Source organism: Tachypleus tridentatus, chromosome 13 (assembly GCF_004210375.1).
Source record: "Tachypleus tridentatus isolate NWPU-2018 chromosome 13, ASM421037v1, whole genome shotgun sequence".
Classification (NCBI taxonomy): Eukaryota; Metazoa; Arthropoda; class Merostomata; order Xiphosura; family Limulidae; genus Tachypleus; species Tachypleus tridentatus.
Genome location: NC_134837.1, coordinates 79,839,383 through 79,854,745, shown reverse-complemented (window position 1 = coordinate 79,854,745; position 15,363 = coordinate 79,839,383). Strand labels below are relative to the sequence as shown.

The 15,363-nt window shown below is 34.4% G+C and overlaps 1 protein-coding gene across 2 annotated transcripts; it reads right to left on the bottom strand.

Annotated features, from left to right (window-relative positions):
• Positions 1-3,959: 3,959 nt before the first annotated feature.
• Positions 3,960-13,920, bottom strand: LOC143238882 (uncharacterized). 2 transcript variants are annotated; one of them, XM_076479503.1, is made up of 7 exons: positions 13,673-13,765; positions 13,230-13,419; positions 11,341-11,434; positions 9,247-9,431; positions 7,543-8,087; positions 6,102-6,313; positions 3,960-4,309 (listed from the first exon to the last, which is right to left on the bottom strand). In XM_076479503.1, the coding sequence occupies exons 2-6, from the start codon at positions 13,405-13,407 to the stop codon at positions 6,164-6,166; spliced, it is 1,152 nt and encodes a 383-aa protein (XP_076335618.1). In that variant the 5' UTR covers positions 13,408-13,419; positions 13,673-13,765; the 3' UTR covers positions 3,960-4,309; positions 6,102-6,163. The 2 variants fall into 2 exon arrangements, with proteins under 2 accessions (XP_076335618.1, XP_076335617.1); XM_076479502.1 differs by lacking the exon at positions 13,673-13,765 and adding an exon at positions 13,776-13,920 and having other exon boundaries at positions 3,964-4,309.
• Positions 13,921-15,363: the final 1,443 nt, after the last annotated feature.

Below are 15,363 nucleotides of genomic sequence, written 5' to 3'. Positions count from 1 at the left end.
CTTTTTTCTTAATGCTAGACAAACAAACCCAGCCACTTGGTGAAATAAGAGCAAAAGCGATACACCTCCTAAATTAGAAAGGTTTGCATGGCCGTCAGCAAGGGGCACTGTCCCCTCAGATTTTGTGACCAAATTTTAAAGGATAACATTAAAGAGAAAAAAAGAAACAAATTCTGCATAACTCTTATATCATTTTTACCTCCCTCTATAAAATGTCCTGGAGGCGTCCATGAAGTTTAGGGAGGGCGAGGTTTTTTGAAAGGGCAGATTCAATTTGATTTAACATTTGATTATTTTAGTATCGAAATACGATGCTAAGCTTGAACTCATTGAAAAACCACAACAACATATACTGTCTTCGCAAAGATGACACGTTTTTATTTGTATAAAACCGTGATTTAAGAAAAAATATTATTGTCTAAAAATATTTTGTGCATTTCCGGGATAGTAACATGGTTCTGTAAATGAAAGAACAAAACAATAACTAAACAGAACTATTCTTTTCTCTTTTGAAACGTTTTTTTAAGCATTCGAGTCAGGGAATTTTTCAGGCGGTGTGCACAAGCAGGCATACACTAGCAAAAAACACAGTTCAGTGTCTTAAACGATATGTTGTTAAACATTATAAAAATATATTTTGGAATGACAGAGGAAGATGATGTGTGGTTGAATGATAAAAATAAATGTCGTTAAGTGATAGAAAAAGGTGTTGATAACTGATAGAAAGAGAAATAGCACTAATTAGTGAGCAAAGCCGTCGGTAAGTGATACACTGAAGTGTCTTAACTTGTAAAGAGGTGTCATTAATAATGGAGAAATGTGTCGTTATTAACAGAGTGAGATATTGTTAAGTATCATTAACTTATAGGGAAATGTGTCGTTATTAACAGAGTGAGATATTATTAAGTATCATTAACTTATAGGGAAATGTGTCGTTATTAACAGAGTGAGATATTATTAAGTATCATTAACTTAAAGGGAAATGTGTCGTTATTAACAGAGTGAGATATTGTTAAGTATCATTAACTTATAGGGAAATGTGTCGTTATTAACAGAGTGAGATATTATTAAGTATCATTAACTTATAGGGAAATGTGTCGTTATTAACAGAGTGAGATATTATTAAGTATCATTAACTTATAGGGAAATGTGTCGTAATTAACAGAGTGAGATATCGTTAAGTATCATTAACTTATAGGGAAATGTGTCGTTAGTTCATAGAGTGAGATATTATGTGTCGTAAATTAATAGGGAAACGTGTTGCTAATTAATACAGTGAGATGTTATTAAGTATTATTAATTTATAGGGAAATGTACCGTTAATTAATAGGTAAATGTGTCGTTAATTGATAGGATGAGATGTTATTAACTGACAGACTGAGATGTTACATTATATGACTGAAAGTAAAGTAACATGTAACAGTGTTTCAACTACACTATGTCTGCTACATACCAGGACATATCAAATCAGCTAGGATACAACAGACGTATTGGTTATTGAGACGCTGGTGTTAACTAAACTTACTTGGTGAACAGTAACATTCATCATCTTTATTTAAATCATTGAACATCAAATAATTACTTATTTATTTTAACGTTATTTTATGTTGTTATCATACAGCGAGGCGTTGGTCAGTGTTCTCGAATAATAGGATGCTATGTTCTTGAACTGTAGATAATTGTGCCAGAAAATAATACAGGTGTTGTTAAATGACTGAGTGAGTGATGATGCGTTCTAAAGATGAATGGTATGGGTATTAAAATTTCAATCAAAACAAAGTATAGAAAAATGTTTTGTCCTTCTTAGGTTATCTTTAGGTTCTTTACTTCAAGTGGGATTCTCGTCATTATAGATTGAATGATGAGGCACTGAGTAACAGAAAGGGTGCTCTGAATGATAGATCACAAGCCATTAAATGTCAGAATGTTTGTTTAGAATTAAGCACAAAACAACACAAAGGTCTATCTGTGCTTTGCACACTACGGATATCGAAACCCACAGACAATCCGCTGTGCCACTAAGGGTGGGGGTGAAATTCAAGAGTGACATGTCACTTCCCGTTTTTACTTAAGATGTGGTATAGTTTTAACATTTAAATTTAACTCAGTTATTACTATATTTCGTAGCTGAAACGCGAGTTTCTATAGATAATTTCATATTATACTTTCTCTATAGTATGTACTTGAATAAATGCATTTATTCGAGCTTTATCACGCAAGTTCCTTTCTTACAAATCTGAACCCCCCCCACAAAAAAAAAAAAGACATACGTCGTCGATAAATCCCCACTAAGATTAACCGTTTCTTTGTTAGGGCAGCAAAGTTTCGTACTAAAATCACTTGCTAAATTTTTTCTTCCTTCTGTTTAAATTCTCTTCTTCGTTGTTTTCCACCTCATTTATAGCCAATTTTAACCATTCATGTATCTTTCATATTATTTTCTGAAACTTTCAATCACCTGCTAATTTCCCCAAGGCCCTTTTCCCTATCTATCAACGTATACACTTAATTGGTCACGCGGGTGAAACTAACAAACTGATGTTCGTCGTTTTATCAAGGGAGCTTATTTAATTTAAACACTGCTTGTTATCTCTGTTCTTGTTAGGCCTCGTTTAACCTACGCTACAAACACCGGTTTTAAAATTTATTTTATTAATTATATTTATTATAGAAAAAACAATAACATTAAATTACATTTTGTAATGAAACATGGAAACGAGAAAGATGCGACTCAGAGTTCTAAAGCAAGCTATAAATTGCATGTCTTACTTTACTTCCTGAATTATTCTGTACAATATGAAAGTCTAAATTTAAATTCACAGAAATTTTTATTTGGTCAGCTGCATTTGTTTCATCAAAATGTTTAAGCAAAAAATTCTAAAAAAAGGCGGGGAGGGGCAGTTGTCCCCCTAGAAAATTGGAAACATAAATCTTTCTTTACGTCTCGAGTATATGTTTACGATTTCCTTAAAATTCAATTTACAATTCCACACTACATTGCTTCACCTCGCGGAAAAAATTATGCAGACGCGAATGAAAAAAAGAGTTAATAAACCTTTACACAAGTGAACAGTAAAGCTGTATAAGAAGTTACACAAAGTGTAACTTACACTTCATTATTTTCTCTAATCGTGAGTGAAAATTTCCTGATGAAAGTTTATTTTCGCCTAATGTAAATGTATTTTAGTAATAGCCTATTTAGAAGCAGTATGTATAGGTGAGTAGATTAATTAAGCAATATTTATGCTGTGATTTCTATTGATGAGCAGTTTAATAGTAACGGTAAATAACGTGTTATTATTACAGTAGCCATGGTTACACTAAGAAATGTAATTAATTAGGCAGTCGTTGTAAATAATATTTTATTACTTCAGTAATCATATCTATGGATACACGTGGATGTATAGCTAATTCAATGGACATCGTAAAGGCTATGTTGTTATTTCTGTAACCATACATAAAATAATTCCCTTAGGTGCTCGGCAAAAACTTTCAATATGAAGAGAAATAACTAAACACTGTGTACTGAGAACACCGTCCTTCAATAAATTAAAACATGTTTTTTTTTTTTTACTGGCTATAAATAATATAAAATATCAGAGAGAATTATTTGCAATTTGTGGATGAGAAAGAGGTCGTGACTCGCAAGCGTGGTAAGTGGGTCTGACTTTATCATTTAAGTCTGTAAACAAAGAATATAAGATGCTATAAAAAATTAGGTTTTGCCTTAGTAATATTTATACTATAATAAGTAAATACGTTAAACTTAGGACATCTGTGAGAGATGATGAAAGATTATATGATGAACAAAGAAATGCTAACAAATGTCACGATTTTCATACAAAGAGAGAGACTGAGGATCTATTTAAATATTTCCTTTGAAAAATTAAGAAATTAATATTAACATTTCATTTATTATCTATGTGATATTGCTATGCGTATTTACATGTAACACATTAAAATGTGTTGTGATATTCACATTCTGACCTGCTCATAGTGAAAGTGTTAATGGTCAATGATGGGTTTAAAAATTTCAAAGAAAAATATAACCATAGGCCAGTTCAGTTACAATTGATTTTTAATGTAAAAAAGGTAGGATTTATTGAAATATTTGGAACTATGTGCAGTTAAACAAATAATACACTCTATACTGTATCTAACGGCAAAAGCGATAGGTTCTCTTTTGTCACGTGGTTCACAACGTAGTATATTTCAAGACTTCTTTTGGACTGTACCAGGACAATATCCCCAACTCCATAAGTGTCCAATCTTTATGGGAACTTTTCTAAGAGTGTTAATAGACTCTCCGCTAGAAAAGAAAACGATAACAGAAATGAGATATAAAATAATATAATCTCAAAACATCTTCATATAATCAAGCAAGTTGATAAGAGAATAAAACATGTTTATTAGTGGTAAACATTTGTCAAAGGTTTTCCATGTTTTTTTCTTCTTTTCTCGTGTTACCTTTGGAGAATTGGGAATTTTAAATAACCATCCAAAAGTTTATTTCGCTAAAACCAAATAAATAAAGCGAACATAAGAATTCAGCAGAGCTTTGACTCGTCCGAAAGTATTTTCTTTAAAAAAGTGTCTTTGTTTTAGCACAGTGGGCTATCTGCGCTCCGTCCATCGCAGGGAATCAAATCCCGGATTTTAGTGTTGCCATAAGCCTACCGTTGATCCACCAAAGAAAGTAAAATTTAAAACTAAATGAAGAGAAATAAAATATGAGAAAAGTTTTCCAAAGCCGTTTTCTGGTTGTTCTTTTCTTTTTTTCAGCACCAGATACTAATAATTCTACTTGCATGTAATATGTCTCCCAGTGGCACAGCGGAATCTCTGCGGACACTAGAATCCCGTTTTCGATACCTGTGGTGGGCAGAACACATAGAGACCATTGTGTAGCTTTATGCTTAGTTACAAACAAATACAAAAAATACATACATGTAATATAATGAAGTGTGAATCATATGTTAGTGGTAAAGACATTGTTTGCGACACTTGGGCAAAGCGCTCAGGACGAAGATGCCAAATTTCAGGCATAATCATTCCTCATTTAAAATTGCTGATTCGAGGGTGGACAACCAGTTGATAGCATCCGCCTCCCACGTGGGAAATTGCGGATAGTGATAAATAGCTAACTGCAAACAGGCATCGTGTGAATCGAGAATTACATAAAACTTATATACGAGGTCTGTTCAAAAAATACGCGGGCTGTTTGAATTGCGCGGCTCCAGTTGGTTCCAGGGGAATCCGCTTGGCACAGATAAGCTGATTACGACGCCATTTCCCGATTGCAGATATCTTCATTTGTGTATTAGCTACGCGGTTTTAAGTGAAGTGCGATTTTCTCGTTTGGCAGATTTCAGAATGAATGACCTGAAGGAGCAAGGACTTGCTGTGAAATTTTGTGTTAAACTTGGAAAATCTGCGACTGAAACTTTTGCCATGCTTAACACGGCTTACGGTGATGTTGCTATGAAGCGTACGGCATGTTTCAAGTGGCATGAACGTTTTAAGGATGGTCGACAGTTCATTGAAAATGATGAGCGTCCTAGACGTCCTTCCACGTCAACTGACGACCCACACGTCGACAAAATCAACACCCTGGTGCGGGCAAATCGACGTCTGACTGTCAGGGAGTTTGCTGAAGAGTGTGGGATATCAGTTGGATTTTGTTACGAGATTTTGACCGAAAAATTGAAGATGCACCGCGTTGCTGCGAAATTTGTGCCTCAGAACTCGTGAGTCTTTGGCCAAACACTCGATCACTGTTCTCCCCCCCCCCCTACTCGCTTGACCTTGCTCCTTGCGATTTTTTCTTGTTCCCCAAACTCAAAAGACCCTTGAAAGGAAGAAGATTTGAGACGATTCCCGAGATTAAGGCAAATGCGACGAAGGAGCTGGAGGATATTACAAAAGAAGCGTACCAGGACTGTTTCAACAAGTGGAAACACCGTTGGGATAAGTGTGTGCGTTGGGAAGGAGAGTACTTTGAAGGGGTCCCAGACCTGTAACTTCTAAATAAAGTACATTTTGTTTTATGACGTCAGTCCGCGTATTTTTTAAACAGCCCTCGTATATATAAAATAACTTACCTAAAGTATCATCTTTAGACCATTTCTTCTGAAAGTATTGTACGGCAGGCTCTTTGGGCACACTATCTTCCTTTCTCTTTTTTAATCTTGTCACTGTACATAGCCATAGCCGTATGTGCCCATGCCATAAACAGGTCACGTCTGGCTAGGTTAAGGGCCTCGTCACTGCTTAGGTTCTCAGGATGTAACAATTCTTTCACTCGTCTGGCTGTCTGAACAAGAAATACACTATGGTTTATATACTATGTTATACTATGTTAATGTTTAGTATAGAAATGGTTAACTGCTTGTATAACGATAAACTATTCAGTGTTTTGCAGATATTTTTGAGGTCTTTAGATGACACGCAGATATATAAAAGTGCAACACATTTTGATAAATCAATTAGATGCTGTATTGGCTTATTTTGTCTGGATTTTCCACTTTCTCCTGAACACCCAATTAGTGTTTGTTTGTTTTTTCGCGCAAAGCTACTCGAGGACTATCTGCGCTAGCCGTCCCTAATTTAGCAGTGTAAGACCAGAGGGAAGGCAGCTATTCATCACCACCCACCGCTAACTCTTGAGCTACTATTTTACCAACGAATAGTGGGATTGACCGTCACATTATAACGACCCCACGGCTGAAAGGGCGAGCATGTTTGGTGCGACGGGAATTCGAACCCGTGACCCTCGGATTACGAGTTGAACGCCTCAACCTCTTGGCCATGCCGCGCCCCCCATTAGTGAAGTAAGGAGACATGAATTTAATAACTAAGGATGAACTGCTGCCAATTAACGTCTTTTGCACTTTAGCGCCACCTTGTGTGTATATTTTATATTGGATAGAGCTTTTTTTATTGAATTTTTCAAGGTCCAAAATTAATGGTTGAAGCAGTAAGCAACAAAATGTTAATAAGAGTTAAATTAATTAATTAATTTAAAAGGTGCTGGTGAAAACAAAAACAGATTATTGGACACTTCAGCTTAAAAAAATTGTCTGTCTTCTAACACCTTTTGTTAATTTGTATATGGGATACATAACATATATTGTTAAACAATATACAGACAGTTATGTAACAAATAGTTGTAAATAACATCTATATTGTGATAATCTCATTAATTTAGTGCTCTGTAAAAAATAATATAACGACAAGCATAGGTGTACAATAAATTGGAAAACGCGGGACGTCATTGGTTGTTTATTGTTCCACTAACAATGCATTAACGTTACCGAAGTTACAAACATTTAGAAATTAAATTTCCTGTTGTTCTTTACTTATCGTTTGATCGAGATTTGTTTCATTTCAGTTAATTTGGTTCAGTTGATGCACGAACGTTATACGGTACTAAATGAACTCAAACGGATGTGAGTTTCGAAAAGAAAATCTTTGTATTATCTTAATTAAAGAATACTATAATTTAGAAACATTTCGGAATACAGTTTGAGAATGATCACTTACAATAACAACAGCAAAAACAATTTCATCAAACGGCGAATCTCTTTCGACCTCAGGCAGGTATTTAGTTAAATCAACATTTCTCTCAACTATCAACTCTGACACAACTCCCAAAAAACCTGGAACAATGTCACGGATTATCTCTTTCTTCTTTTCGATATCGCTTTTTTCTTCCTCGTCTTCTTTCGCCTCTCCGTCATGTTTATCTTCGTCTTCATCGTTTACTTCAACTTCGTCTTCATCGTTTGACGTGCCAGGGCTTACGGGGGTGGACGAATAATTAGAATCATTGAGGGGCTCTGCCTGTTTGTGTTCTACAGTCTCCTCCACCTTATGCTGTGTCCCTGAATGCTGGTCATCTTCTTCCAAAGAATCTTCTTCATCGTTTGCACGATGATGGTGCTGATGATGATGGCTATCTTTTTCTGACTTTTTTCGAATTAAAACCTGCTCTACACCGTTCATGCTGTTGACGATTAAAACCTTCACTGGAGATACCACTATCTGCAAATGTTTGTCTAAAACTTGTTTTCCTACATCATACGCCTCTAAAATATTTACAAAACCTAATTTTAGTCACATCAAACAACTGATTTCGCATAAATTTCAAATAATTCATAAGTATTATCAGATATAGGTGTTTATATCAATACAAGATCATAAGAGTATATAACAGTAAAGTAATTACGAGACAGAGGTGTATATATATATATATATATATATATATCAATACAAGATCATCATAGTACGAAACAGTAAAATAATTAACAGATATCAGTATAAGATCATAATAGTATGTAACAATAAATATCGTTCACGATGGTGGTAAAACACGTAGGTTCAAGAAGCGCTCGGGTTGTAGGGTTTTTATTTTAACAGTAATTATCAGATATAGAGGTTTATATCAGAACAAAATCGAATTCACACTTCAGTTTTTAACCTTTTATATTTTAACAGATATATTTCAGCACAAGTTTATTTTAAATATTTTCTCCACGTGTCAGACTTCACAGAAGTGCAGTAATTAGACAAATGTGAAACGTAGATGGTAATTATGTAACTAGCATCAGATTATATCTGAGTAGGGATGTCTTCACAATCGAATACAGTTTCATGCAACGATTCTTCTTCTCTTAGAGTTTTCTGTGTAACAAAACAACGTGTAGCTAAGTGTTCACACAAGATCGACAAACACAAAGTAACAAATCTTGACTTGCTCGCTTTTCTGCTATAAATAAATAATTAAGCATCAGTTTTCAAACAAAATTACCACTAATTTGAGTTTAGCTCACTATTTTGTCTGAATTAATTATAAAGCTCGTTTTCATGCAAAGAGAAAAAAAACATCGAAGAAGTTTCTCACTTTATTTTTGTCAATACCTGGAGAGATAATTAGCTGTAGTATGTAGGTTGCTCCAAAATGCATTTCAGCCCGCCTTCTTGGTAAAGACGTCTCAACAGAAGCTTCACAATGCATTTTATATCACCTGCTTATTGTGCAAATAATACCACATTGTATTCGTACAGCCTACTAAACGATACAGCTAATAAAATTAGTGACAAAGTTCTTCAGAAGCAACCATGAATGTAACACCATTTTTGTTTTCGAATTCTGGAGTAAATAGTGCTATCTTTATCGTATTTTTGTATCATAAGTGAAGCGAGTACGTGTACCAGAGTTTGTATTTAATTAACATATAAACAAACCTTCTAACTGGGCAATCTTTTCCAGGAATATCTCTGGTGTACCTTCCTTTTGGGCAGAGATGAACTTGTAGTTGATGTCTAGGACTGATTCCCATGCCTTTGTCGTGTTTTCTTCAATCTTATCCATCTTTTTCACAAATATTTTTTTGCTTTCCTCAAAGGCTCGAAACATTCTCTCCTCTGCCCTAAGCAAATCGAAAATTTTAAACAGATGGAGCTAAATGTTAAGTTTCAAACACACACTGGATATTAATATTTTTAAAAAGGTTCTAAATTCTCGTTTCAGAAAATGGATATTTGCTATACACGTGAAATTACTACAAGAGAATGAATGGATAAAAACTACAGACAAACAAAAATAAGGGAAACGTTAACAAAAAGTATAAACTTTAAAGACGTGCGTTTGTTATCTATTTATTTGGTTTGTTTTGAATTTCGCGCAACGCTCCACGAGGGCTATCTGCGCTAGCCGTTCCTAATTTAGCAGTGTAAGACAAAAGGGAAGGCAGCTAGTCATCACCACCCATCGCCAACTCTTGGGCTACTCTTTTACCAACGAATAGTGGGATTGACCGTCATATTATACGCCCCCACGGCTGAAAGGGCAAGTATGTTTGGTGCGACCGGGATTCGATCTTGCGAACCTCACATTACGAGTCGAACGCCTTAACCCACTTGGCCGTGCCAGGCCATTTATTTGGAAGGAGCTTTTCATATCTACGTATAAAGTAACGAGATTTATGGGTACACTTTTACAATTAAATACTTTCTGATCAAGTTAAAGTCCTATGAAGATTTTAGTTTCAGACTATTATATGAATATGGAAGCATAAAAATAATATAATTAGTTGATTGAAATATTGAACTGCTCCCTAACACAGCTGTAATTACCGAATGCTCACTTGTACTTGAATATAAAGGCTTTGTTTGTTTTGTTTGTTTGTTTTTGGAATTTCGCACAAAGCTTCTCGAGGGCTATCTGTGCTAGCCGTCCCTAATTTTGCAGTGTAAGACTAGAGGGAAGGCAGCTAGTCATCACCACCCACCGCCAACTCTTGGGCTACTCTTTTACCAACGAATAGTGGGATTGACCGTCACATTATACGCCCCCACGGCTGGGAGGGCGAGCATGTTTAGCGCGACGCGTGCGCGAACCCGCGACCCTCGGATTACGAGTCGCACGCCTTACGCGCTTGGCCATGCCAGGCCCTGAATATAAAGGCATCGGTACAGAGCTGTGCTTAATACAACTTTAATGTCACTTAATAGAGTTTTAATCAAATACATCTTAGTGTAGCAATGTAAAGACGTTCCATTATATATCTTTAATGAAACAATAGGGAGTTGCAATATAATAACACCTCACTTTAATAAAAATATAGAGCCGTGATTACACACTTTTAAATCATAATATGAACACGAGTCCCAATACATCTAGTGTAGCAGTGTAGTGTTACATCGTAACAAAACCATATGCAACAATATAAAGTTATGCTCTAATAGAATATTAATATGAAAAATAAAGTTATGGCATAATACATTTTTAACACAGAAAAGTAAACAACTGTAAAGTGATACAATCGTAATGCAACAGTATGAAGCTATGTTATTATGAATTCTTAACGTCATAATACACATTTTTTGTCCTAATACAACCTTAATGTAACAATACATGAATACTGCCTAAACACAACTCAAATTTAAAGTTCCGAACTTGCCTTTTTAAAGTTGACATTTGAAACTAGAACAATACTCGTTGTAGCCTAATTTGAATGTAATATATGACACACAACAACACTGGTACAATTAACCTGCGTATTTTCAACATTATTTGGCTTCTAAGCCATGAATCAGTGGTACAATTAATCTGTGTTTTTACCACTTTATTTGTTCTTAACAATGCTTAGGAGCCAATGGATAAGTGGTACAATTAATACGCGCATTTCTTGAAAAATAATACGTTGAGAAACAAATCATTAGGACTCCCTTCGTTGCTGGATGTTTGTTGAAAGAGTTATAAGTAATTGAATAGCAGAAAGTCACGAAATTAAATAAAAATTTAACATTGTAAATAATAAAAATCGTAAATTTTACTTGTCTGAAGATTCACGTCCTGGAAGCTGCATCAATACCTCTTGTAGGCTGAGGAACATCCGATCAGTCATCAGTTCGACAAATACCTTCATCTCTAGGAAAACATGATAAAAACCTAAGTCACCCTCTAGAGAATAGATATATCAAACTCAAGTAGCCCTTAAGTAATACATTTTGTTTTGGTGCAAAGCTACAAAGTGAGCTATCTGTACTGTGTCCATCGCATGGATTGAACCCATAATTCTAGTGTTGTAATATATAAAATAAAACCTTATAAATCCCTGGTCAACTTGATTAAAGTAATGAAGGATAAAATTTTCCATACTTCCTATTACTTTAAAAACGTCTTTTTCTCTCTACAGATGTATGAGAGTGAATGTTATAGATATTTTAAAAAATCCATTAAACGAGATCGTGTGTTTGTGTGTTTAGCAACGCCACAAAGGCTATCTGCTCAGCCCACCGAGGGGAATCGAACCCCTGATTTTAGCGTTGTAAATCCGGAGACATACCGCTGTACTAGCGGGGGGCAAACGAGATCGAATAAAATAAATTCGAAATAAATAAAATAAAACTAAAATAAAGTTGTTTTGCGATAAATAGCAAAATGATTTGTTTTTTAATTGCTTCTTCTGATTCTGAATATTATCTAAGATATAGCGACTTCAGTTAAAAATATATTGTGAGATTCACTAAGTTACTATACTGATTGTGTTTGAATTTCGCGGAAAGCTACATGAGAGCTATCTGCTCCAGCCGTCCCTAATTTAGGAGTGTAAGACCAGAGGGAAGGCAACTAGACATCACTATCCAAAGCCATCTCTTGGGCTACTCTTTTACCAATTGGTCGTCACATGTTATACCCCCACGGGTGAAGGAGCGAGCATGTTTGGTGTGACAGTGATTCGAACTCGCGACCCTCCGATTACTAGTCGAGCGCCTTAACTACTAAAATATCTATTACAAAAACAGAGCTTTAACAGATATTAAATATTATTTTCATGCCGCAGTTTAGAAACATAAGTCATGTGTTTATACTGTTTAATTATAATAGGTCAAAATCACTTCTAAAGAAATGTAATAACATACAGACCTTGAGATTTATTTGTATTTTCTAAACAAGGTATAATTTCAACGTAAATATTGGAAATAATCAGAAAATGAACATGAACTTGTCATAAAAAAGAAGCAGTATATGTTTCTTTTATTTATATTTAGTAGTAAAATAACATACACTTTAAATTATATAAAAACAACAGCCTTTCAGCTGTTTCATTGAATAATGCTTACAGTGGGAACAACACAGATAGCTCATTGTGCAGCTTCTAAACTTATTGAACAAAAAAGTTTTACTTTTGGGGCTTTTTTTAATTCAGTATTCTTTTATTTTCATAAAAATTATTTTTTATGGTGAATTAGAAATTAGCTCTCTTTGTGAGCTTCAGCTTGTGTTAGAATATTTCCCTACATAAACTAAAATGTTTGAATTACACGCCATACCATGAGATAACGTATATTAGGAATAATTTAAGAAACTTTATTATCACTGGGCAATTTACCCGTGATGCCAGTGCATTAGATCCGCGTGTGACGTATTCATGACATTATATCTGCACCCTGAGGATGGAGAAAAATAAAGTTTTCCGTGACGGGAAACGGAGGTGGACGGGAAAATCGTGAACCCTGTTGCAAATCTACATGCACGCAGGATAAAAATTTCGCGAAGATGGGGCTTGCACATCGGTAACAAATATTTTTTTCCACTGTCATATAAGCAAGAGTTTCATTATAGTGTGATGATGATGATAATACCGACAAAAGCAGACTCGAATCTCACCAATTAGAAATAATTAATGCATGTGAAGAGCTTATTAAATAAAGAAACCCACCTGTTAGAATATCCTTAGTTATTATTTTATATTGATCATGGTATAGGGCATCCAGATTATACCTATCACACTCAGTGTCACTAATAAGTCGTAGAGGGCTCTGATCATCTTGTGATTTCACTTGGAGGTAAATCGCCAGCAAACTTAGCAATATTAAACACTTTCCGGTCCTTGTCATGTTTATGGAACACTGAAAATCACCAAATCTTAAATAAATTTTGAATTTTTTTTATTAAACTAAACAAATAAATTAACATGGTCCGTCTAAACTTTAAAGTTCGTAAACAAAAGAAACAATCTTAACATCAGTTATTTACCAATGAAGGTTCAACATTCTATTCTTCTAAGTAAAATATTTAGAGACAACTTACTTTCATGTCTAGGTAAAGAGCATACAAAGTAGGAAAATGTTATTGCATATCTATTGTAAAATACTGTTATACCTTTTATGAACTATTCATTCTGTCTGATATATTTCAACTTATAGGAAAAGAGAGATGATATACAGAAACAAAAAAGTTTAAGTCTATTAAAAGATGTTCATACCTGTTTATGGGATGACTTTTCAGACAGAAATTAGTCAAGAATGGGGAAAAAAACACTGACGGAATTATAGGTTTACGTGTCACAGTTTGAGAAACGACACGTTCCGATCAGAAAAATCGACTTCTAACGATTTGTTATCAAAATGACCAACAGGTGGCTGTTGAGAAAGATACTACCTGTGAGAAATGAACAGGTGCTAAAAACTGTTAGCTTTGTTACACTAAATAGTTCTTCGCGTTATACGCGTAGGAATAAGTTTGAATAAGATATCTAAGTAAGATAGGTACACGTGAACAGTCGTACAGGAAGAGTGTCAACAAATGTAAGAGACATTGTTATCACATGTTTCTGAAGAGGAATGATGTCACGAGAACTGTGAAGTATCTTTTAACGAAGTTTATTACAAAAGTGGGTTTTTACTTGTTTTAGGCTTGACGGTTTTAATCCTGTGGGACGTTATAAAACAAGCAGAAATTTTAGGGTTAGATTAAGGGCAACTGATGACCTAAGCACAGCCCAACAGTAGTGCCCCCCGTCGGCCCCTCCATTGCTTAAATGACAAGACATTAAGACTCAATAAGTGCTGAAAGTGAAATAAAAGTTTGAAAATTTATTACCCTTCTTTATTTTTTTTTCCAAATCAGACCCCGAAACTATATTAAATAAAAACAACTTTTTTGTTTTAGTTATTTAACAAATTGTGCATGGATCAAAATCAAGCAATGACTGAAGCCTTTTATTCAGAAATGATGAGGGAAATCACTTTGATTAATGATAATTAAAAATAAATATTTTTACTGTATATTTGTTTTCACTCTGAGTTAAAAAATTCACGTTTTGATGTTAACAAAAATGAAAAATTCACTCAAAACCCTTTTAATTAAAAAATTCACTTTGATGTTAACAATTTCTCACTTTGAAATTAAAACCATGTAAGCAAATTATTTATTCATACCTTAATATTTATTTAAATTTTAAAAAGTTTTATTCCAGATTTTTTAACTTCAAAGTCTTTGATCAAGTCCTCGAAACTAATTTGGCGTAACAAATCTGCTTCTATACTTAGCAGAGACAAGGCACCCAATCTTGTCGCATAGTTGTTCTATTGGGATTTTTAATATGCTTGAGTTGTGCAGTTTGTAACCATTAATGTTTAATAGTGTTGTTTATGAAGTAGCTTTGTTATGATTTTCGTTACTTTGAAACAAATGATCGTTGTTGACTTTACATCGTTTTAAACGTTCCCCATCGCTTGAAGGCTGTTTCAGCTTGAACATATACATACTACTCTAGATCTTCGGATTAATGAGAGAATTTCTCATTTGTCAAAGCACCCAGGAGTTAAATTACCATTCATACATGATTGTGTCGAACACTAATTACAGGCTGTATACATGTTAAACATCTGAATTAACAATGTCAGTTCTGATGTTCAAGGAATCACCGAATTATACAGTTTTCGTTTAACCATAAACGTCATTAAACACATCTTAAATAGGCAAGCATAAAATAAAATTATTTTAGGTCAAAGGTCAGATTCTTATAGACCGAACGGTAGCGACGTTATTTGTATATCTTTAGTCAGTAA